Source organism: Nothobranchius furzeri, chromosome 2, assembly GCF_043380555.1.
Source record: "Nothobranchius furzeri strain GRZ-AD chromosome 2, NfurGRZ-RIMD1, whole genome shotgun sequence".
NCBI classification, from domain to species: Eukaryota; Metazoa; Chordata; class Actinopteri; order Cyprinodontiformes; family Nothobranchiidae; genus Nothobranchius; species Nothobranchius furzeri.
Genome location: NC_091742.1, coordinates 102207748 through 102228433, shown reverse-complemented (window position 1 = coordinate 102228433; position 20686 = coordinate 102207748). Strand labels below are relative to the sequence as shown.

Genomic DNA, 20686 nt, shown 5'->3' with positions numbered 1-20686 from the left:
GTGTGCATGCGTGCGTGCGTGCACGCGCGCGCGTACGTACGTGCGTGCGTGTGTGTGTGTGTGTGTGTGCGTGCGTGCGTGCGTGCGTGTGTGTGTGTGTGTGTGTGTGTGTGTGTGTGTGTGTGTGTGTGTGTGTGAGACCTTCGGGTCTGTACTGGGCCACGATGGTGACGGTCTGTCCAGCGTTCTTCAGAGCTGCTGCAGCTTGTTCATGAGTGGCGTACCTGAGATCTACACCATTCACCTGCACACACACACACACACACACACGCCACAGACCTCATGAACCCTGCGCCTAACTTCTGTGGTTCTGAGGTGGAGGACCAGGACCCGGTCCCGAGGACTCACACTGAGGATCTGGTCTCCTTTGCGGAGCTCCCCGCTCAGGTCTGCTGGACCTCCTGCCAGGATGAAGGAGATGAAGATCCCTTCTCCATCCTCTCCACCCACGATGTTGAAGCCCAAACCGGTGATCCCCCTCTGGATGCAGACCCTGCGGGGCTCCCTGGAGTAGTCGTCCTCCCCCATCATGCCTCGGGGGATGGGGGAGTACCGTCGGGGGGACGGGGGAGGGAGGGCTTGTGGGTAATCACACATGTAGTCTGGCTCCATGTAGGCTGCAGAGACAACAGTTAAAGGGATTCTGGACCTCAGGTCCTGGATGAACCTGGTCTAGGGTCTACCTACAGCTGGTCAGGTCAGGAGGACTGTAGCGGTCCACCTGGTGGATGTACTGTGAGGTGGGCGTGGTCACCTTTAGGTAGACCACGTCTCCAGTGTTCTTCAGCGCTGTCACAGCATCTTCATGCAGAACGTCCTCCAGAGACATGTGGTTCACCTGCAGGGTTCAGGTCTCAGGTTTAGGTCTCCTCTGAGCACATGGAGAGGACCACCAGAGTCCACTTACCGCCAGGATCCTGTCCCCGATCTGGAGACGTCCATCACGGTGCGCCGCCCCACCTTCAATGATCTTTGTGACGTAGATGCTGTTGTCTCCAGGAACATGTTGGTTCCCCACACCTCCAGCTATACTGAAGCCCAGACCTGGACCACAGGCACAGGACAGGACAAGGACCAGTCAGAACCAAAACATCTTCTGTTTCTGAAACCAGAGGACTCCTGAGGAACCAGAACCAGAACCCAAACATCTGTGGAAAGTTCTGAGAAGACCCTGGTCAAGCAGGTTCTTCTGAATGTTGTTAGGGTCAGCTTCTCCACTAACGTTCTGGCATTAGGGTCAGAGGTCATGAACTAACTCACAGTCCTGGAGCTCTGACTGGTAGCCTGGTAGCCATCCTAAATATTTGAATATGTAGTCTGGCCACGCCCCTTAGAGAGGGCGGGGTCTACAGTTGTCCATCAAGCTGTCTTTAGCCTGGTGCTGCACAACCAGTAGGCTTTGGTCACTGGACCTCAGGGACCTGCTGGGGGTGTAGGGACTAAGAAGACACAAACTAACGACCTGACCTCTGACCCTCTGCTGACTCACAGCTGCAACAGTTCCTGCTTTCTAAACCACACCTGTCCTAGAAGTGAGCTCAGGTGTTCCTGGATCCCTCCTCCTACACACCACCTTCTACCAAATATAGTCAACACAAACTATGTGATGAGTTTTGTGTATATGAGTGAGCCATGCATGTAACCATGACAACCCAGACTGAGACCCACGCTCTGGGGGTGATGTCGTAGGCGGGACAAGCTTTAGTAGCTCTGAGGAGCACCACACTGCTGCAGTGCTGAGCTGTGATTGGCTGATGTAAATAAACAAATAAATACAAACATCTGAAGAAGAGGTCAGAAGGAGCCAAGATGGCGGTAACCACTGATACCATGGATGTGCTCAGGGGGGGTCGCTGTCGTTGTCAGATCCAAGAGGAACATGTAGATGACCCAGATATCAGCCGACAGCGGCCAGACCCGAACCTGCTGCAGGAGCCGGGGTTCAGTCAGAACTTCTGCTGAAGGAACCCAACATCTGCACCTCTGCTCAGGACCAGAGGTGCTGCTTTAGTTTACAGCTGGAGCACCGATGTGCTGTCTAACCGTTAGTGCACCAAGAAGTAATCAGAGTACTTAAGAGTAATTACATCTCTATTAGGAGATGGGGGGGGGGGGGCTGTTGGGTGTGTGTGTGTGTGTGCGTGTGTGTGCGTGTGTGTGTGTCTGTGTGTGTGTGTCTGTGTGTGTGCGCGTGTGCGTGTGCGTGTGCGTGTGTGTGTGTGTGTGAGTGTGTGTGTATGTGTAAGTGTATGTGTGTGTGTGTGTGTGTGTGTGTGTGTGTGTGTGTGTGTGCGTGTGTATGTGTGTGTGTGTGTGTGTGCCAACACGGACATTGGGGTCGACTGACCTTCTGTGACTTTGGGTTCCTTCTATCAGATTGAGAACAAAGGGGGAACGTGCTTCTGCGTTTGATGCACCGTCCCTCAGGAACGTTGTTCCCCTCTCTGTGCCACTGGCCCCGCCCCTCTCTTGTTGGAAGTCACTACTCAAAGCCCATTTTTATGGCCTGGCGTCCCCCCCCCCCCCCCCCCCCCCATGAGTTTTTATGGTTTCTATGTGTTCTACCACTGACTGTGTTCAATGCTGTTTTACGTGTTTTATTGGTGAACGTGCTTTTATTGCTATATGTTCAAGTCCGTACACACTTTGGTCAGCTGCCATGCTGGGTTTACATGTGCTTAGAAACAAATCTGGTGTGGCTGTAGGGAAGCAGCTGTTGTAACATGTGCAGGTCTCCGCGTGTCCACCAGGAGGCAGCAGAGAGACAGACATGTTAGACAAGCCTAAGTAAGCCTTGGATGACAACAGGGCTTTTAAACGCTTGCAGGGGAAAAAAGTACTTTATGTAGAAAGTTCTTAAGTCAGAGAACTATGGAAGCTAAAATAAGGTATAAAAATATAAAAATAAGTTGATAAACGTTTTGAGAAATGATCAAAATAATTACGAAATGGCACAGAAAAGTAAAAACAGCATTAAAGCTACATGGGATGTTTTAAATAAACTGATTAGAAAGGCACCACATAAAAGACTCAGCCAGGTTACTTTACTTTTAATGGCAGATGAATTAATAATATGCAAGAGATAGTTGAAGGATTACATGATTTTGTGTAAACATAGGGCCAAACCTAGCAAAAACACTTCAGGGAGTAGTAAATGATGTGGCACAGATGGAAAGGAGATTGGATCTTTACCCTCATTGTTTTAAAAAAAACTTAATTACACAATAATTAGACAATAATTAAAAATGAAATGATCAATACTGTTAATAAATTTAAGAAGAAAAAAGACTGGAATGATGTTGACATGACATTGGTGAAAACAGTAATGGAAATATAGTTCAACCACTAGAATACATCTTTATTTGTCTTTAGAATCAGGTACTTGGCAAAAGTCAGACCTGTGTCTCTGCTTTCACAAAGAAAACGTTTAACAAATAGATTTTATTAATAAACAAAACCTACTCATAGACAGTCAGAATGGATTCAAAAGCTGCAGATCCACAACTTTAGCTTTACTGGATTTAGTAGGAGAAATAACTAGTGCCATTGATAGAAAACAATTTGGTGTAGGAGTGTTTATAGAGTTAAGGAAAGCATTTGACACCATAGATCACCATATTTTATTTCAGAAACTGGAACAATATGGGGTTAGCGGTATTGCACTAGACTGGGTGAAAAGTCACATGACTAACCGTGAACCGTTTGGTCAGATGAATGAATTCAGTTCAAGTATAAGCAACTTCAATTGTGGAGTCCCACAAGGGTCAATACTTGGTCTAAATCATTCATTTTATATATTAGGTCTTGGCCGTACTGAAAATGGGTTTTTTTTGCAGATGATACTAATGTATTATGTGTAGGATGTAATATTAAAAACTTGCTAGACGTTCTCCTGGAAGAACTGACAAAACTGAAGCAATGGTTTGACAAAAATAAACTATCAATAAATTTAGACAAAGCTAAATACATAATCTTTGGCAGTGGAAACATCAATAGAAATGTGAAAATGAGGATTAACATTACAGTGATTGAGTTTGGGAATGAAAATTTTCAGGTGTTATAATTGACCACAAACTATGTTGGAAACCACAAATCAGAAATGTTACTGCAAAACTAACAAGAAGTACAGGAGTACTATCTAAAGTTAAATATCTCCTCAAGAGCAAAGTGATGCTTACATTGTACTGTTCACTCATTCTGCCCTACCTCAGCTATTGTATAGAGGTGTGGGGAAATACTTACGAAACCACCTTACAGCCGTTATGTAATCTTCACAAAGAGGCAGTAAAATAATACATCATGTAGGATTCTATGGCCATGCCAGTAACCTATTTTTTAAATCTAATCTGCTTACGGTCACTGATATTGTAAAATATGATTCAGTGCAAATAATTTATAAAGCAACTTCTTCCACAGAACACACAAAACATTTTAGTGAGAGAGGATGACATGCTCAGAGGTCTAAATACCATGAGACAACCATGTGCCACACTAAAAGTATGACCGTTTCTATTCCGTGGAGTGTTTTGGTGGAATACTATAAAGGAAAAGATAAAAACATGTGAAACTGTTGTACAATTCAATAAATTATATCAAAGAAAACTAATGGAAAACTACTAAATATCTAATGAATCATAGACATAGACATGAAGAGCTTGGTAAGAAAAGCAATTAAAGACATGGAGATCTAGTTTTGACTTATTTAAGATGTAAATGTTTAAATATTTACATGAATTCTTGTAAATGTGATTATTTGCTTACTGGTTTTGTTTATGGTGTAAGTGTAGAGATGTTTATCTGGATTTAGAAAATGGAGATATGTTCAGGGATAGGGCAAGGAAACGCTTTGAGCTTCTCCCTATTCCCCGTTAAGGACCCAAGAGGAATCTAATCCTCTAAATAATTAATGTTTCATATTTGATTTTTATTTGTCTGAATGGCTTGAAGTGAATAAATAAATAAATAAAATAAAAAATAATAAGCACTGAAGTCCTGCTGCACCTCCTGGGTAATGCTGGGCGGTAAGGACAGGTGGACCACAGACTAACCGCTCCCCTCACCTTTAGGACCCTTCAGCAGCTTGATCTGGGTGATGCGTTCACTGGGGGGACGTCTCCTCAGGATGTACAGCCGGACCACAGGCCCCGCCTCCTTTAGCGCCTCCACTGAAAAGGAGTGAGTGACCTCCCGAACGTCGACGTCGTTGACAAACACGATGCTGTCGTTGACCCTGAAGTAGAACAGATTCTGAGAGTCACGTCCAGGGTGTGTGTGTGTGTGTGTGTGTGTGTGTGTGTGTGTGTGTGTGTGTGTGTGTGTGTGTGTGTGTGTGTGTGTCTGTGTGTGTGTGTGTGTGTGTGTGTGTGTGTGTGTGTGTGTGTGTGTGTTCTGAACCTGTTGGGTACCTGAGGCGTCCATCCTGGGCAGCAGCTCCTCCTGGGATGATCTTAGTGATGAAGATGGACGGGTCGTCTCCAATGTGGGGGTTATCAGTTCCTCCTGCTATGCTGAAGCCCAGACCGGAGTTCCCCTGGAGAACACACACACAAACACACACACACACACACACACACACACACACACACACACACACACACACACACACACAATGTCTTTAACGAGGGTGGCTAGTGAAGACAGATGTCTTTAACGAGGGTGGCTAGTGAAGACAGGTGTCTTTCATACAGGAGACTAGTAAAGATAGGTGTCTTTTATGCAGGTGACTGGTGAAGACATGCGTCTTTAACGAGGGTGACTAGTAAAGACAAGAGCCTTTACCAAGGGTGACTAGTGAAGACAGGTGTTAACAAGGGTGACTAGTGAAGACAGATGTCTTTAACAAGGGTGGCTAGTGAAGACAGGTGTCTTTCATACAGGTGACTAGTAAAGACAGGTGTCTTTTATGCAAGTGACTGGTGAAGACAGGTGTCTTTAACGAGGCTGACTAGTAAAGACAGGTGTCTTTAACGAGGCTGACTAGTAAAGACAAGAGCCTTTACCAAGGGTGACTAGTGAAGACAGGTGTTAACAAGGGTGACTAGTGAAGACAGATGTCTTTAACAAGGGTGGCTAGTGAAGACAGGTGTCTTTCATACAGGTGACTAGTAAAGACAGGTGTCTTTTATGCAAGTGACTGGTGAAGACAGGTGTCTTTAACGAGGCTGACTAGTAAAGAAAGGTGTCTTAAAAGAGAGTGCCTAGTGAAGACAGGGGACTTTAACTAGGGTGACTAGTGAAGAGAGGTGTCTTTAACGAGGGTGGCTAAAAAAGACAAGAGCCTTTACCAAGGGTGACTAATGAAGACAGATGTTAACAAGGGTAACTAGTGAAGACAGATGTCTTTACCGAGGGTGACTGGTGAAGACAGGTGACTTTAACGAGGGTGACTAGTGAAGACAGATGTCTTTAACGAGGGTGGCTAGTGAAGACAGGTGTCTTTCATACAGGAGACTAGTAAAGATAGGTTCTTATATGCAGGTGACTGGTGAAGACAGGCGTCTTTAACGAGGGTGACTAGTAAAGACAGGGGATTTTAACGAGGGTGACTAGTGAAGAGAGGTGTCTTTGACGAGGGTGGCTAATAAAGGCAAGAGCCTTTACCAAGGGTGACTAATGAAGACAGGTGTTAACAAGGGTGACTAGTGAAGACAGATGTCTTTAACTAGGGTGGCTAGTGAAGACAGGTGTCTTTTGTGCAGGTGACTGGTGAAGACAGGTGTCTTTAAAGAGGCTGACTAGTAAAGACAGGTGTCTTAAAAGAGAGTGCCTAGTGAAGACAGGGGACTTTAACTAGGGTGACTAGTGAAGAGAGGTGTCTTTAACGAGGGTGGCTAATAAAGACAAGAGCCTTTACCAAGGGTGACTAATGAAGACAGATGTTAACAAGGGTAACTAGTGAAGACAGGTGACTTTACCGAGGGTGACTAGTGAAGACAGGTGACTTTAACGAGGGTGGCTAGTGAAGACAGGTGTCTTTCATACAGGAGACTAGTAAAGATAGGTTCTTTTATGCAGGTGACTGGTGAAGACAGGCGTCTTTAACGAGGGTGACTAGTAAAGACAGGTGTCTTAAAAGAGAGTGCCTAGTGAAGACAGGTGTCTTTAACTAGGGTGACTAGTGAAGACAGGTGTTTTTAACAAGGGTGACTAGTGAAGACAGGGGACTTTAACGAGGGTTACTAGTGAAGACCGGTGTCTTTTATATAGGTGACTAGTGAAGAGAGGTGTCTTTGACGAGGGTGACTGATAAAGACAAGAGCCTTTACCAAGGGTGACTAATGAAGACAGATGTCTTAAAAGAGAGTGCCTAGTGAAGACAGGTGTTTTTAACAAGGGTGACTAGTGAAGACAGGGGACTTTAACGAGGGTTACTAGTGAAGACAGGTGTCTTTTATATAGGTGACTAGTGAAGAGAGGTGTCTTTGACGAGGGTGACTGATAAAGACAAGAGCCTTTACCAAGGGTGACTAATGAAGACAGATGTTAACAAGGGTAGCTAGGGAAGACAGGTGACTTTACCGAGGGTGACTAGTGAAGACAGGTGTCTTTAACAAGGGTGACTAGTGAAGACAGGGGACTTTAACGAGGGTTACTAGTGAGGACAGATGTCTTTTATATAGGTGACTAGTGAAGAGAGGTGTCTTTGACGAGGGTGACTGATAAAGACAAGAGCCTTTACCAAGGGTGACTAATGAAGACAGATGTTAGCAAGGGTAACTAGTGAAGACAGGTGACTTTACCGAGGGTGACTAGTGAAGACAGGTGACTTTAACGAGGGTGACTAGTGAAGACAGATGTCTTTAACGAGGGTGGCTAGTGAAGACAGGTGTCTTTCATACAGGTGACTAGTGAAGACAGGTGTCTTTAACAAGGGTGACTAGTGAAGACAGGGGACTTTAACGAGGGTTACTAGTGAGGACAGATGTCTTTTATATAGGTGACTAGTGAAGAGAGGTGTCTTTGACGAGGGTGACTGATAAAGACAAGAGCCTTTACCAAGGGTGACTAATGAAGACAGATGTTAGCAAGGGTAACTAGTGAAGAAAGGTGACTTTCCTGAGGGTGACTAGTGAAGACAGGTGACTTTAACGAGGGTGACTAATGAAGACAGATGTCTTTAACGAGGGTGGCTAGTGAAGACAGGTGTCTTTCATACAGGTGACTAGTAAAGATAGGTTCTTTTATGCAGGTGACTGGTGAAGACAGGCGTCTTTAACGAGGCTGACTAGTAAAGACAGGTGTCTTAAAAGAGAGTGCCTAGTGAAGACAGGTGTCTTTAACTAGGGTGACTAGTGAAGACAGGTGTTTTTAACAAGGGTGACTAGTGAAGACAGGTGACCTTAACGAGGGTGACTAGTGAAGAGAGGTGTCTTTAACGAGGGTGGCTAATAAAGACAAGAGTCTTTACCGAGGGTGACTAATGAAGACAGGTGTTTTTAACAAGGGTGACTAGTGAAGACAGGTGACTTTAACGAGGGTAACTAGTGAAGACAGGTAACTTTAACGAGGGTAGCTAGTGAAGATAGGTGTCTTTTATACAGGTGACTAGTGAAGACAGGTGTCTTTAATGAGACTGACTAGTAACAACAGGTGTCTTTTACGAGGGTGACCAGTGAAGACAGGTGTCTTTTATACAGGCGACTAGTGAAGACAGGTGTCTTTTATATAGGTGACTGGTGAAGAGCGGTGTCTTTAACTAGGGTGGCTAATAAAGACAAGAGTCTTTACCGAGGGTGACTAATGAAGACAGGTGTTTTTAACAAGGGTGACTAGTGAAGACAGATGTCTTTAACGAGGGTGGCCAGTGAAGACAGGTGTCTTTTATACAGGTGACTAGTGAAGATAGGTGTCTTTTATGCAGGTGACTGGTGAAGACAGGTGTCTTAAAAGAGAGTGATTAGTGAAGACAGGTGTCTTTAACGAGGGTGACTAGTGAAGACAGGTGTTTTTAACAAGGGTGACAAGTGAAGACAGGTGACTTTAACTAGGGTTACTAGTGAAGACAGGTGTCTTTTATATAGGTGACTAGCAAGGACGTAATTTTCACTTTAGAAGTGGGGGGACACGGGGGGGGGGGGGGCGGTGTATCTTTACAGTATGTTCTAATGGGAAACCGGCTTCAACACTAACAACTGTTTTCTGCTTGGTCCTAGAGCTCAACCAGTGTCAAGTTAATACAGCGTAATATTGTTTATGGAGGGTAAAAAGTGCAGGGGTCAAAACTTGACTGAGGAAAAAGTGGGGGGGGGACAAGTCCCCCCCCCCCCCCCCCAAAATTACGTCCATGGTGACTAGTGAAGAGAGGTGTCTTTAACGAGGGTGGCTAATAAAGACAAGAGCCTTTACCGAGGGTGACTAATGAAGACAGGTGTTTTTAACAAGGGTGACTAGTGAAGACAGGTGACTTTAACGAGGGTGACTAGTGAAGACAGGTGTCTTTAACGAGGGTAGCTAGTGAAGACAGGTGTCTTTTATACAGGTGACTAGTGAAGACAGGTGTCTTTAATGAGATTGACCAGTAAAGACAGGTGTCTTAAAAGAGAGTAACTAGTGAAGACAGGAGTCTTTACCGTGGGTAACTAATGAAGACAGGTGTCTTTAACTAGGGTGACTAGTGAAGACAGGTGTCTTTTATGCAGGTGAGTGGTGAAGACATGTGTCTTTAACGAGGCTGACTAGTAAAGACAGGTGTCTTAAAAGAGAGTGACTAGTGAAGACAGGTGTCTTTAACGAGGGTGACTAGTGAAGACAGGTGAATTTAACGAGGGTTCCTAGTAAAGACAGGTATCTTTTATATAGGTGACTAGTAAAGAGAGGTGTCTTTAACGAGGGTGACTAGTGAAGACAGGTGTCTTTAACGAGGGTGACTAGTGAAGACAGGTGTCTTTTATACAGGCATCTAGTGAAGACAGGTGTCTTTAACGAGGGTGACTAATGAAGACAGGTGTTTTTAACGAGGGTGACTTGTGAAAACAAGTGTCTTTTATACAGGCGACTAGGGAAGACGGGTGTCTTTAATGATGGTGACTAGTGAAGACAGGTGTCTTTAGCGAGGGTGATTAGTGAAGACAGGTGATTTTAACGAGGGTAACTAATGAAGACAGGAGTCTTTAACGAGGGTGACTAGTGAAGACAGGTGTCTTTAACGAGGGTGACTAGTGAAGACAGGTGTCTTTAACGAGGGTGACTAGTGAAGACAGGGTGTTTTTATAGAGGGTGACTAGTGAAGACAGGTGTTTTTAACGAGGGTGACTAGTGAAGACGGGTGTCTTTAACGAGGGTGACTAGTGAAGTCAGTTGTCTTTTATACAGGTGACTAGTGAAGATAGGTGTCTTTTATGCAGGTGACTGGTGAAGACATGTGTCTTTAACGAGGCTGACTAGTAAAGACAGGTGTCTTAAAAGAGAGTGACTAGTGAAGACAGGTGTCTTTAACGAGGGTGACTAGTGAAGACAGGTGAATTTAACGAGGGTTACTAGTAAAGACAGGTGTCTTTAACGAGGGTGACTAGTGAAGACAGGTGTCTTTAACGAGGGTGACTAGTGAAGACAGGTGTCTTTAACGAGGGTGACTAGTGAAGACAGCGTATTTTTATAGAGGGTGACTAGTGAAGACAGGTGTCTTTAACGAGGGTGACTAGTGAAGACAGGTGTCTTTAACGAGGGTGACTAGTGAAGACAGGTGTCTTTAACGAGGGTGACTAGTGAAGACAGGTGTCTTTAACGAGGGTGATTAGTGAAGACAGGAGTCTTTAACGAGGGTAACTAGTAAAGGCAGGTGTCTTTTACATAGGTGACTAGTGAAGACAGGTGTCTTTAACGAGGGTGACTAGTGAAGACAGGTGTCTTTAACGAGGGTGACTAATGAAGACAAGTGTCTTTTATACAGGCGACCAGGGAAGACAGGTGTCTATAATGATGGTGTCTAGTGAAGACAGGTGTCTTTAGCTAGGGTGATTAGTGAACACAGGTATCTTTAACGAGGGTGACTAGTGAAGACAGGTGTTTTTAACGAGGGTGACTAGTTAAGACAGGTGTCTTTAACGAGGGTGACTAGTGAAGACAGGAGTCTTTAACGAGGGTTACTAGTAAAGGCAGGTGTCTTTTACATAGGTGACTAGTGAAGACAGGTGTCTTTAACGAGGGTGACTAGTGAAGACAGGTGTCTTTAACGAGGGGGACTAGTGAAGACAGGGTGTTTTTATAGAGGGTGACTAGTGAAGACAGGAGTCTTTAACGATGGTGACTAGTGAAGACAGGTGTCTTTAACGAGGGTGACTAGTGAAGACAAGAGCCTTTACCGAGGGTGACTAATGAAGACAGGTGTTTTTAACAAGGGTGACTAGTGAAGACAGGTGACTTTAACGAGGGTGACTAGTGAAGACAGGTGTCTTTAACGAGGGTAGCTAGTGAAGACAGGTGTCTTTTAAACAGGTGACTAGTGAAGACAGGTGTCTTTAATGAGATTGACCAGTAAAGACAGGTGTCTTAAAAGAGAGTAACTAGTGAAGACAGGAGTCTTTACCGTGGGTAACTAATGAAGACAGGTGTCTTTAACTAGGGTGACTAGTGAAGACAGGTGTCTTTTATGCAGGTGACTGGTGAAGACATGTGTCTTTAACGAGGCTGACTAGTAAAGACAGGTGTCTTAAAAGAGAGTGACTAGTGAAGACAGGTGTCTTTAACGAGGGTGACTAGTGAAGACAGGTGAATTTAACGAGGCTTACTAGTAAAGACAGGTGTCTTTTATATAGGTGACTAGTAAAGAGAGGTGTCTTTAACGAGGGTGACTAGTGAAGACAGGTGTCTTTAACGAGGGTGACTAGTGAAGACAGGTGTCTTTTATACAGGCATCTAGTAAAGACAGGTGTCTTTAACGAGGGTGACTAATGAAGACAGGTGTTTTTAACGAGGGTGACTTGTGAAAACAAGTGTCTTTTATACAGGCGACTAGGGAACACGGGTGTCTTTAATGATGGTGACTAGTGAAGACAGGTGTCTTTAGCGAGGGTGATTAGTGAAGACAGGTGATTTTAACGAGGGTAACTAATGAAGACAGGAGTCTTTAACGAGGGTGACTAGTGAAGACAGGTGTCTTTAACGAGGGTGACTAGTGAAGACAGGTGTCTTTAACGAGGGTGACTAGTGAAGACAGGGTGTTTTTATAGAGGGTGACTAGTGAAGACAGGTGTTTTTAACGAGGGTGACTAGTGAAGACGGGTGTCTTTAACGAGGGTGACTAGTGAAGTCAGTTGTCTTTTATACAGGTGACTAGTTAAGATAGGTGTCTTTTATGCAGGTGACTGGTGAAGACATGTGTCTTTAACGAGGCTGACTAGTAAAGACAGGTGTCTTAAAAGAGAGTGACTAGTGAAGACAGGTGTCTTTAACGAGGGTGACTAGTGAAGACAGGTGAATTTAACGAGGGTTACTAGTAAAGACAGGTGTCTTTAACGAGGGTGACTAGTGAAGACAGGTGTCTTTAACGAGGGTGACTAGTGAAGACAGGTGTCTTTAACGAGGGTGACTAGTGAAGACAGCGTATTTTTATAGAGGGTGACTAGTGAAGACAGGTGTCTTTAACGAGGGTGACTAGTGAAGACAGGTGTCTTTAACGAGGGTGACTAGTGAAGACAGGTGTCTTTAACGAGGGTGACTAGTGAAGACAGGTGTCTTTAACGAGGGTGATTAGTGAAGACAGGAGTCTTTAACGAGGGTTACTAGTAAAGGCAGGTGTCTTTTACATAGGTGACTAGTGAAGACAGGTGTCTTTAACGAGGGTGACTAGTGAAGACAGGTGTCTTTAACGAGGGTGACTAATGAAGACAAGTGTCTTTTATACAGGCGACCAGGGAAGACAGGTGTCTATAATGATGGTGTCTAGTGAAGACAGGTGTCTTTAGCGAGGGTGATTAGTGAACACAGGTATCTTTAACGAGGGTGACTAGTGAAGACAGGTGTTTTTAACGAGGGTGACTAGTTAAGACAGGTGTCTTTAACGAGGGTGACTAGTGAAGACAGGAGTCTTTAACGAGGGTTACTAGTAAAGGCAGGTGTCTTTTACATAGGTGACTAGTGAAGACAGGTGTCTTTAACGAGGGTGACTAGTGAAGACAGGTGTCTTTAACGAGGGTGACTAGTGAAGACAGGGTGTTTTTATAGAGGGTGACTAGTGAAGACAGGAGTCTTTAACGATGGTGACTAGTGAAGACAGGTGTCTTTAACGAGGGTGACTAGTGAAGACAAGAGCCTTTACCGAGGGTGACTAATGAAGACAGGTGTTTTTAACAAGGGTGACTAGTGAAAACAGGTGACTTTAACGAGGGTGACTAGTGAAGACAGGTGTCTTTAACGAGGGTAGCTAGTGAAGACAGGTGTCTTTTATACAGCTGACTAGTGAAGACAGGTGTCTTTAATGAGATTGACCAGTAAAGACAGGTGTCTTAAAAGAGAGTAACTAGTGAAGACAGGAGTCTTTACCGTGGGTAACTAATGAAGACAGGTGTCTTTAACTAGGGTGACTAGTGAAGACAGGTGTCTTTTATGCAGGTGACTGGTGAAGACATGTGTCTTTAACGAGGCTGACTAGTAAAGACAGGTGTCTTAAAAGAGAGTGACTAGTGAAGACAGGTGTCTTTAACGAGGGTGACTAGTGAAGACAGGTGAATTTAACGAGGGTTACTAGTAAAGACAGGTGTCTTTTATATAGGTGACTAGTAAAGAGAGGTGTCTTTAACGAGGGTGACTAGTGAAGACAGGTGTCTTTAACGAGGGTGACTAGTGAAGACAGGTGTCTTTTATACAGGCATCTAGTGAAGACAGGTGTCTTTAACGAGGGTGACTAATGAAGACAGGTGTTTTTAACGAGGGTGACTTGTGAAAACAAGTGTCTTTTATACAGGCGACTAGGGAAGACGGGTGTCTTTAATGATGGTGACTAGTGAAGACAGGTGTCTTTAGCGAGGGTGATTAGTGAAGACAGGTGATTTTAACGAGGCTAACTAATGAAGACAGGAGTCTTTAACGAGGGTGACTAGTGAAGACAGGTGTCTTTAACGAGGGTGACTAGTGAAGACAGGTGTCTTTAACGAGGGTGACTAGTGAAGACAGGGTGTTTTTATAGAGGGTGACTAGTGAAGACAGGTGTTTTTAACGAGGGTGACTAGTGAAGACGGGTGTCTTTAACGAGGGTGACTAGTGAAGACAGTTGTCTTTTATACAGGTGACTAGTGAAGATAGGTGTCTTTTATGCAGGTGACTGGTGAAGACATGTGTCTTTAACGAGGCTGACTAGTAAAGACAGGTGTCTTAAAAGAGAGTGACTAGTGAAGACAGGTGTCTTTAACGAGGGTGACTAGTGAAGACAGGTGAATTTAACGAGGGTTACTAGTAAAGACAGGTGTCTTTAACGAGGGTGACTAGTGAAGACAGGTGTCTTTAACGAGGGTGACTAGTGAAGACAGGTGTCTTTAACGAGGGTGACTAGTGAAGACAGCGTATTTTTATAGAGGGTGACTAGTGAAGACAGGTGTCTTTAACGAGGGTGACTAGTGAAGACAGGTGTCTTTAACGAGGGTGACTAGTGAAGACAGGTGTCTTTAACGAGGGTGACTAGTGAAGACAGGTGTCTTTAACGAGGGTGACTAATGAAGACAAGTGTCTTTTATACAGGCGACCAGGGAAGACAGGTGTCTATAATGATGGTGTCTAGTGAAGACAGGTGTCTTTAGCGAGGGTGATTAGTGAACACAGGTGTCTTTAATGAGGGTGACTAGTGAAGACAGGTGTTTTTAACGAGGGTGACTAGTGAAGACAGGTGTCTTTAACGAGGGTGACTAGTGAAGACAGGAGTCTTTAACGAGGGTTACTAGTAAAGGCATGTGTCTTTTACATAGGTGACTAGTGAAGACAGGTGTCTTTAACGAGGGTGACTAGTGAAGACAGGTGTCTTTAACGAGGGTGACAAGTGAAGACAGGGTGTTTTTATAGAGGGTGACTAGTGAAGACAGGAGTCTTTAACGATGGTGACTAGTGAAGACAGGTGTCTTTAACGAGGGTGACTAGTGAAGACAGGGTGTTTTAATAGAGGGTGACTAGTGAAGACAGGAGTCTTTAACGAGGGTAACTAATGAAGACAGGAGACTTTAACGAGGATGACTAGTGAAGACAGGTGTTTTTAACGAGGGTGACTAGGGAAGACAGGTGTCTTTAACGAGGGTGACTATTGAAGACAGGTGTCTTTAACGAGGGTGACTAGTGAAGACAGGTGAATTTAACGAGGGTTACTAGTAAAGACAGGTGTCTTTTACATAGGTGACTAGTGAAGACAGGTGTCTTTAACAAGGGTGACTAGTGAAGACAGGTGTCTTTAACGAGGGTGACTAATGAAGACAGGTGTCTTTTATACAGGCGACCAGGGAAGACAGGTGTCTTTAATAATGGTGACTAGTGAAGACAGGTGTCTTTAGCGAGGGTGATTAGTGAACACAGGTGTCTTTAACGAGGGTGACTAGTGAAGACAGGTGATTTTAACGAGGGTGACTAGTGAAGACAGGTGTCTTTAACGAGGGTGACTAGTGAAGACAGGAGTCTTTAACGAGGGTTACTAGTAATGGCAGGTGTCTTTTACATAGGTGACTAGTGAAGACAGGTGTCTTTAACGAGGGTGACTAGTGAAGACAGGTGTCTTTAACGAGGGTGACTAGTGAAGACAGGTGTCTTTAACGAGGGTGACTAATGAAGAAAGGTGTCATTTATACAGGCGACCAGGGAAGACAGGTGTCTTTAATGATGGTGACTAGTGAAGACAAGTGTCTTTAGCGAGGGTGATTAGTGAACACAGGTGATTTTAACGAGGGTGACTAATGAAGACAGGAGTCTTTAACGAGGGTGACTAGTGAAGACAGGTGTCTTTAACGAGGGTGACTAGTGAAGACAGGCGACTTTAACGAGGGTGACTAGTGAAGACAGGGTGTTTTTATAGAGGGTGACTAGTGAAGACAGGAGTCTTTAACGAGGGTGACGACTGAAGACAGGTGTCTTTAACGAGGGTGACTAGTGAATACAGGGTGTTTTTATAGAGGGTGACTAGTGAAGACAGGAGTCTTTAACGAGGGTAACTAATGAAGACAGGAGTCTTTAACGAGGGTGACTAGTGAAGACAGGTGTTTTTAACGAGGGTGACTAGTGAAGACAGGTGTCTTTAACGAGGGTGACTAGTGAAGACAGGAGTCTTTAACGAGGGTGACTAGTGAAGACAGGTGTCTTTAACGAAGGTGACTAGTGAAGACAGGGTGTTTTTATAGAGGGTGACTAGTGAAGACAGGTGTTTTTAACGAGGGTGACTAGTGAAGACGGGTGTCTTTAACGAGGGTGACTAGTGAAGACAGGTGTCTTTTATACAGGCGACCAGGGAAGACAGGTGTCTTTAATGATGGTGACTAGTGAAGACAGGTGTCTTTAGCGAGGGTGATTAGTGAGGACAGGTGATTTTAACGAGGGTAACTAATGAAGACAGCAGTCTTTAACGAGGGTGACTAGTGAAGACAGGTGTCTTTAACGAGGGTGACTAGTGAAGACAGGTGTCTTTAACGAGGGTGACTAGTGAAGACAGGGTGTTTTTATTGAGGGTGACTATTGAAGACAGGTGTCTTTAACGAGGGTGACTAGTGAAGACAGGTGTCTTAACGAGGGTGACTAATGAAGACAGGTGTCTTTTATACAGGCGACCAGGGAAGACAGGTGTCTTTAATGATGGTGACTAGTGAAGACAGGTGTCTTTAGCGAGGGTGATTAGTGAACACAGGTGCCTTTAACGAGGGTGACTAGTGAAGACAGGTGTTTTTAATGAGGGTGACTAGTGAAGACAGGTGTCTTTAACGAGGGTGACTAGTGAAGACAGGAGTCTTTAACGAGGTTTACTAGTAAAGGCAGTTGTCTTTTACATAGGTGACTTGTGAAGACAGGTGTTTTTAACAAGGGTGACTAGTGAAGACAGGTGTCTTTAACGAGGGTTACTAGTGAAGACAGGTGTCTTTAACGAGGGTGACTAATGAAGACAGGTGTCCTTTATACAGACGACCAGGGAAGACAGGTGTCTTTAATGATGGTGACTAGTGAAGACAGGTGTCTTTAACGAGGGTGACTAGTGAAGACAGGAGTCTTTAACGAGGGTTACAAGTAAAGGCAGTTGTCTTTTACATAGGTGACTTGTGAAGACAGGTGCCTTTAACGAGGGTAACTAATGAAGACAGGAGTATTTAACGAGGGTGACTAGTGAAGACAGGTGTCTTTAACGAGGGTGACTGGTGAAGACAGGTGTCTTTAACAAGGGTGACTAGTGAAGACAGGGTGTTTTTATAGAGGGTGACTAGTGAAGACAGGAGTCTTTAACGAGGGTGACTAGTGAAGACAGGTGTCTTTAACGAGGGTGACTAGTGAAGACAGGGTGTTTTTATAGAGGGTGACTAGTGAAGACAGGAGTCTTTAACGAGGGTAACTAATGAAGACAGGAGTCTTTAACGAGGGTGACAAGTGAAAACAGGTGTATTTAACGAGGTGACTAGTGAAGACAGGAGTCTTTAACGAGGGTGACTAGTGAAGACAGGAGTCTTTAACGAGGGTGACTAGTGAAGACAGGTGTCTTTAACGAGGGTGACTAGTGAAGACAGGAGTCTTTAACGAGGGTTACTAGTAATGGCAGGTGTCTTTTACATAGGTGACTAGTGAAGACAGGTGTCTTTAACGAGGGTGACTAGTGAAGACAGGTGTCTTTAACGAGGGTGACTAGTGAAGACAGGTGTCTTTAACGAGGGTGACTAATGAAGAAAGGTGTCATTTATACAGGCGACCAGGGAAGACAGGTGTCTTTAATGATGGTGACTAGTGAAGACAAGTGTCTTTAGCGAGGGTGATTAGTGAACACAGGTGATTTTAACGAGGGTGACTAATGAAGACAGGAGTCTTTAACGAGGGTGACTAGTGAAGACAGGTGTCTTTAACGAGGGTGACTAGTGAAGACAGGCGACTTTAACGAGGGTGACTAGTGAAGACAGGGTGTTTTTATAGAGGGTGACTAGTGAAGACAGGAGTCTTTAACGAGGGTGACTACTGAAGACAGGTGTCTTTAACGAGGGTGACTAGTGAATACAGGGTGTTTTTATAGAGGGTGACTAGTGAAGACAGGAGTCTTTAACGAGGGTAACTAATGAAGACAGGAGTCTTTAACGAGGGTGACTAGTGAAGACAGGTGTTTTTAACGAGGGTGACTAGTGAAGACAGGTGTCTTTAACGAGGGTGACTAGTGAAGACAGGAGTCTTTAACGAGGGTGACTAGTGAAGACAGGTGTCTTTAACGAAGGTGACTAGTGAAGACAGGGTGTTTTTATAGAGGGTGACTAGTGAAGACAGGTGTTTTTAACGAGGGTGACTAGTGAAGACGGGTGTCTTTAACGAGGGTGACTAGTGAAGACAGGTGTCTTTTATACAGGCGACCAGGGAAGACAGGTGTCTTTAATGATGGTGACTAGTGAAGACAGGTGTCTTTAGCGAGGGTGATTAGTGAGGACAGGTGATTTTAACGAGGGTAACTAATGAAGACAGCAGTCTTTAACGAGGGTGACAAGTGAAGACAGGTGTCTTTAACGAGGGTGACTAGTGAAGACAGGTGTCTTTAACGAGGGTGACTAGTGAAGACAGGGTGTTTTTATTGAGGGTGACTATTGAAGACAGGTGTCTTTAACGAGGGTGACTAGTGAAGACAGGTGTCTTAACGAGGGTGACTAATGAAGACAGGTGTCTTTTATACAGGCGACCAGGGAAGACAGGTGTCTTTAATGATGGTGACTAGTGAAGACAGGTGTCTTTAGCGAGGGTGATTAGTGAACACAGGTGCCTTTAACGAGGGTGACTAGTGAAGACAGGTGTTTTTAATGAGGGTGACTAGTGAAGACAGGTGTCTTTAACGAGGGTGACTAGTGAAGACAGGAGTCTTTAACGAGGTTTACTAGTAAAGGCAGTTGTCTTTTACATAGGTGACTTGTGAAGACAGGTGTTTTTAACAAGGGTGACTAGTGAAGACAGGTGTCTTTAACGAGGGTTACTAGTGAAGACAGGTGTCTTTAACGAGGGTGACTAATGAAGACAGGTGTCCTTTATACAGACGACCAGGGAAGACAGGTGTCTTTAATGATGGTGACTAGTGAAGACAGGTGTCTTTAACGAGGGTGACTAGTGAAGACAGGAGTCTTTAACGAGGGTTACAAGTAAAGGCAGTTGTCTTTTACATAGGTGACTTGTGAAGACAGGTGCCTTTAACGAGGGTAACTAATGAAGACAGGAGTATTTAACGAGGGTGACTAGTGAAGACAGGTGTCTTTAACGAGGGTGACTGGTGAAGACAGGTGTCTTTAACAAGGGTGACTAGTGAAGACAGGGTGTTTTTATAGAGGGTGACTAGTGAAGACAGGAGTCTTTAACGAGGGTGACTAGTGAAGACAGGTGTCTTTAACGAGGGTGACTAGTGAAGACAGGGTGTTTTTATAGAGGGTGACTAGTGAAGACAGGAGTCTTTAACGAGGGTAACTAATGAAGACAGGAGTCTTTAACGAGGGTGACAAGTGAAGACAGGTGTATTTAACGAGGTGACTAGTGAAGACAGGAGTCTTTAACGAGGGTGACTAGTGAAGACAGGAGTCTTTAACGAGGGTGACTAGTGAAGACTGGTGTCTTTAACGAAGGTGACTAGTGAAGACAGGGTGTTTTTATAGAGGGCGACTAGTGAAGACAGGTGTTTTTAACGAGGGTTACTAGTGAAGACGGGTGTCTTTAACGAGGGTTACTAGTGAAGACAGGTGTCTTTAACGATGGTGACTAGTGAAGACAGGAGTCTTTAACGAGGGTTACTAGTAAAGGCAGGTGTCTTTTACATAGGTGACTAGTGAAGACAGGTGTCTTTAACGAGGGTGACTAGTGAAGACAGGTGTCTTTAACGAGGGTGACTAGTGAAGACAGGTGTCTTTAACGAGGGTGACTAATGAAGACAGGTGTCATTTATACAGGCGACCAGGGAAGACAGGTGTCTTTAATGATGGTGACTGGTGAAGACAGGTGTCTTTAGCGAGGGTGATTAGTGAAGACAGGTGATTTTAACGAGGGTGACTAATGAAGACAGGAGTCTTTAACGAGGGTGACTAGTGAAGACAGGTGTCTTTAACCAGGGTGACTGGTGAAGCCAGGTGTCTTTAACGAGGGTGACTAGTGAAGACAGGGTGTTTTTAAAGAGGGTGACTAGTGAAGACAGGAGTCTTTAATGAGGGTGACTAGTGAAGACAGGTGTCTTTAACGAGGGTGACTAGTGAAGACAGGGTGTTTTTATAGAGGGTGACTAGTGAAGACAGGAGTCTTTAACGAGGGTAACTAATGAAGACAGGAGTCTTTAACGAGGGTGACTAGTGAAGACAGGTGTATTTAACGAGGTGACTAGTGAAGACAGGTGTCTTTAACGAGGGTGACTAGTGAAGACAGGAGTCTTTAACGAGGGTGACTAGTGAAGACAGGTGTCTTTAACGAGGGTGACTAGTGAAGACAGGGTGTTTTTATAGAGGGTGACTAGTGAAGACAGGTGTTTTTAACGAGGGTGACTACTGAAGACAGGTGTCTTTAACGAGGGTGACTAGTGAAGACAGGT

General features: G+C 44.5%; 1 protein-coding gene across 4 annotated transcripts in view; it reads right to left on the bottom strand.

Annotated features, from left to right (window-relative positions):
• LOC107374534 (disks large homolog 4) overlaps positions 1-20686 on the bottom strand; it is a 76333-nt gene that overhangs the window by 22425 nt on the left and 33222 nt on the right. For all 4 annotated transcript variants that reach the window (XM_054737638.2, XM_054737639.2, XM_054737641.2 and 1 more), the window contains 6 exons: positions 5406-5530; positions 5061-5230; positions 908-1044; positions 688-838; positions 349-617; positions 142-244 (listed from right to left, as the gene is read on the bottom strand). In XM_054737638.2, the coding sequence (XP_054593613.2) occupies positions 142-244; positions 349-617; positions 688-838; positions 908-1044; positions 5061-5230; positions 5406-5530 (955 nt within the window). The remainder of the gene's footprint in view (positions 1-141; positions 245-348; positions 618-687; positions 839-907; positions 1045-5060; positions 5231-5405; positions 5531-20686) is intronic.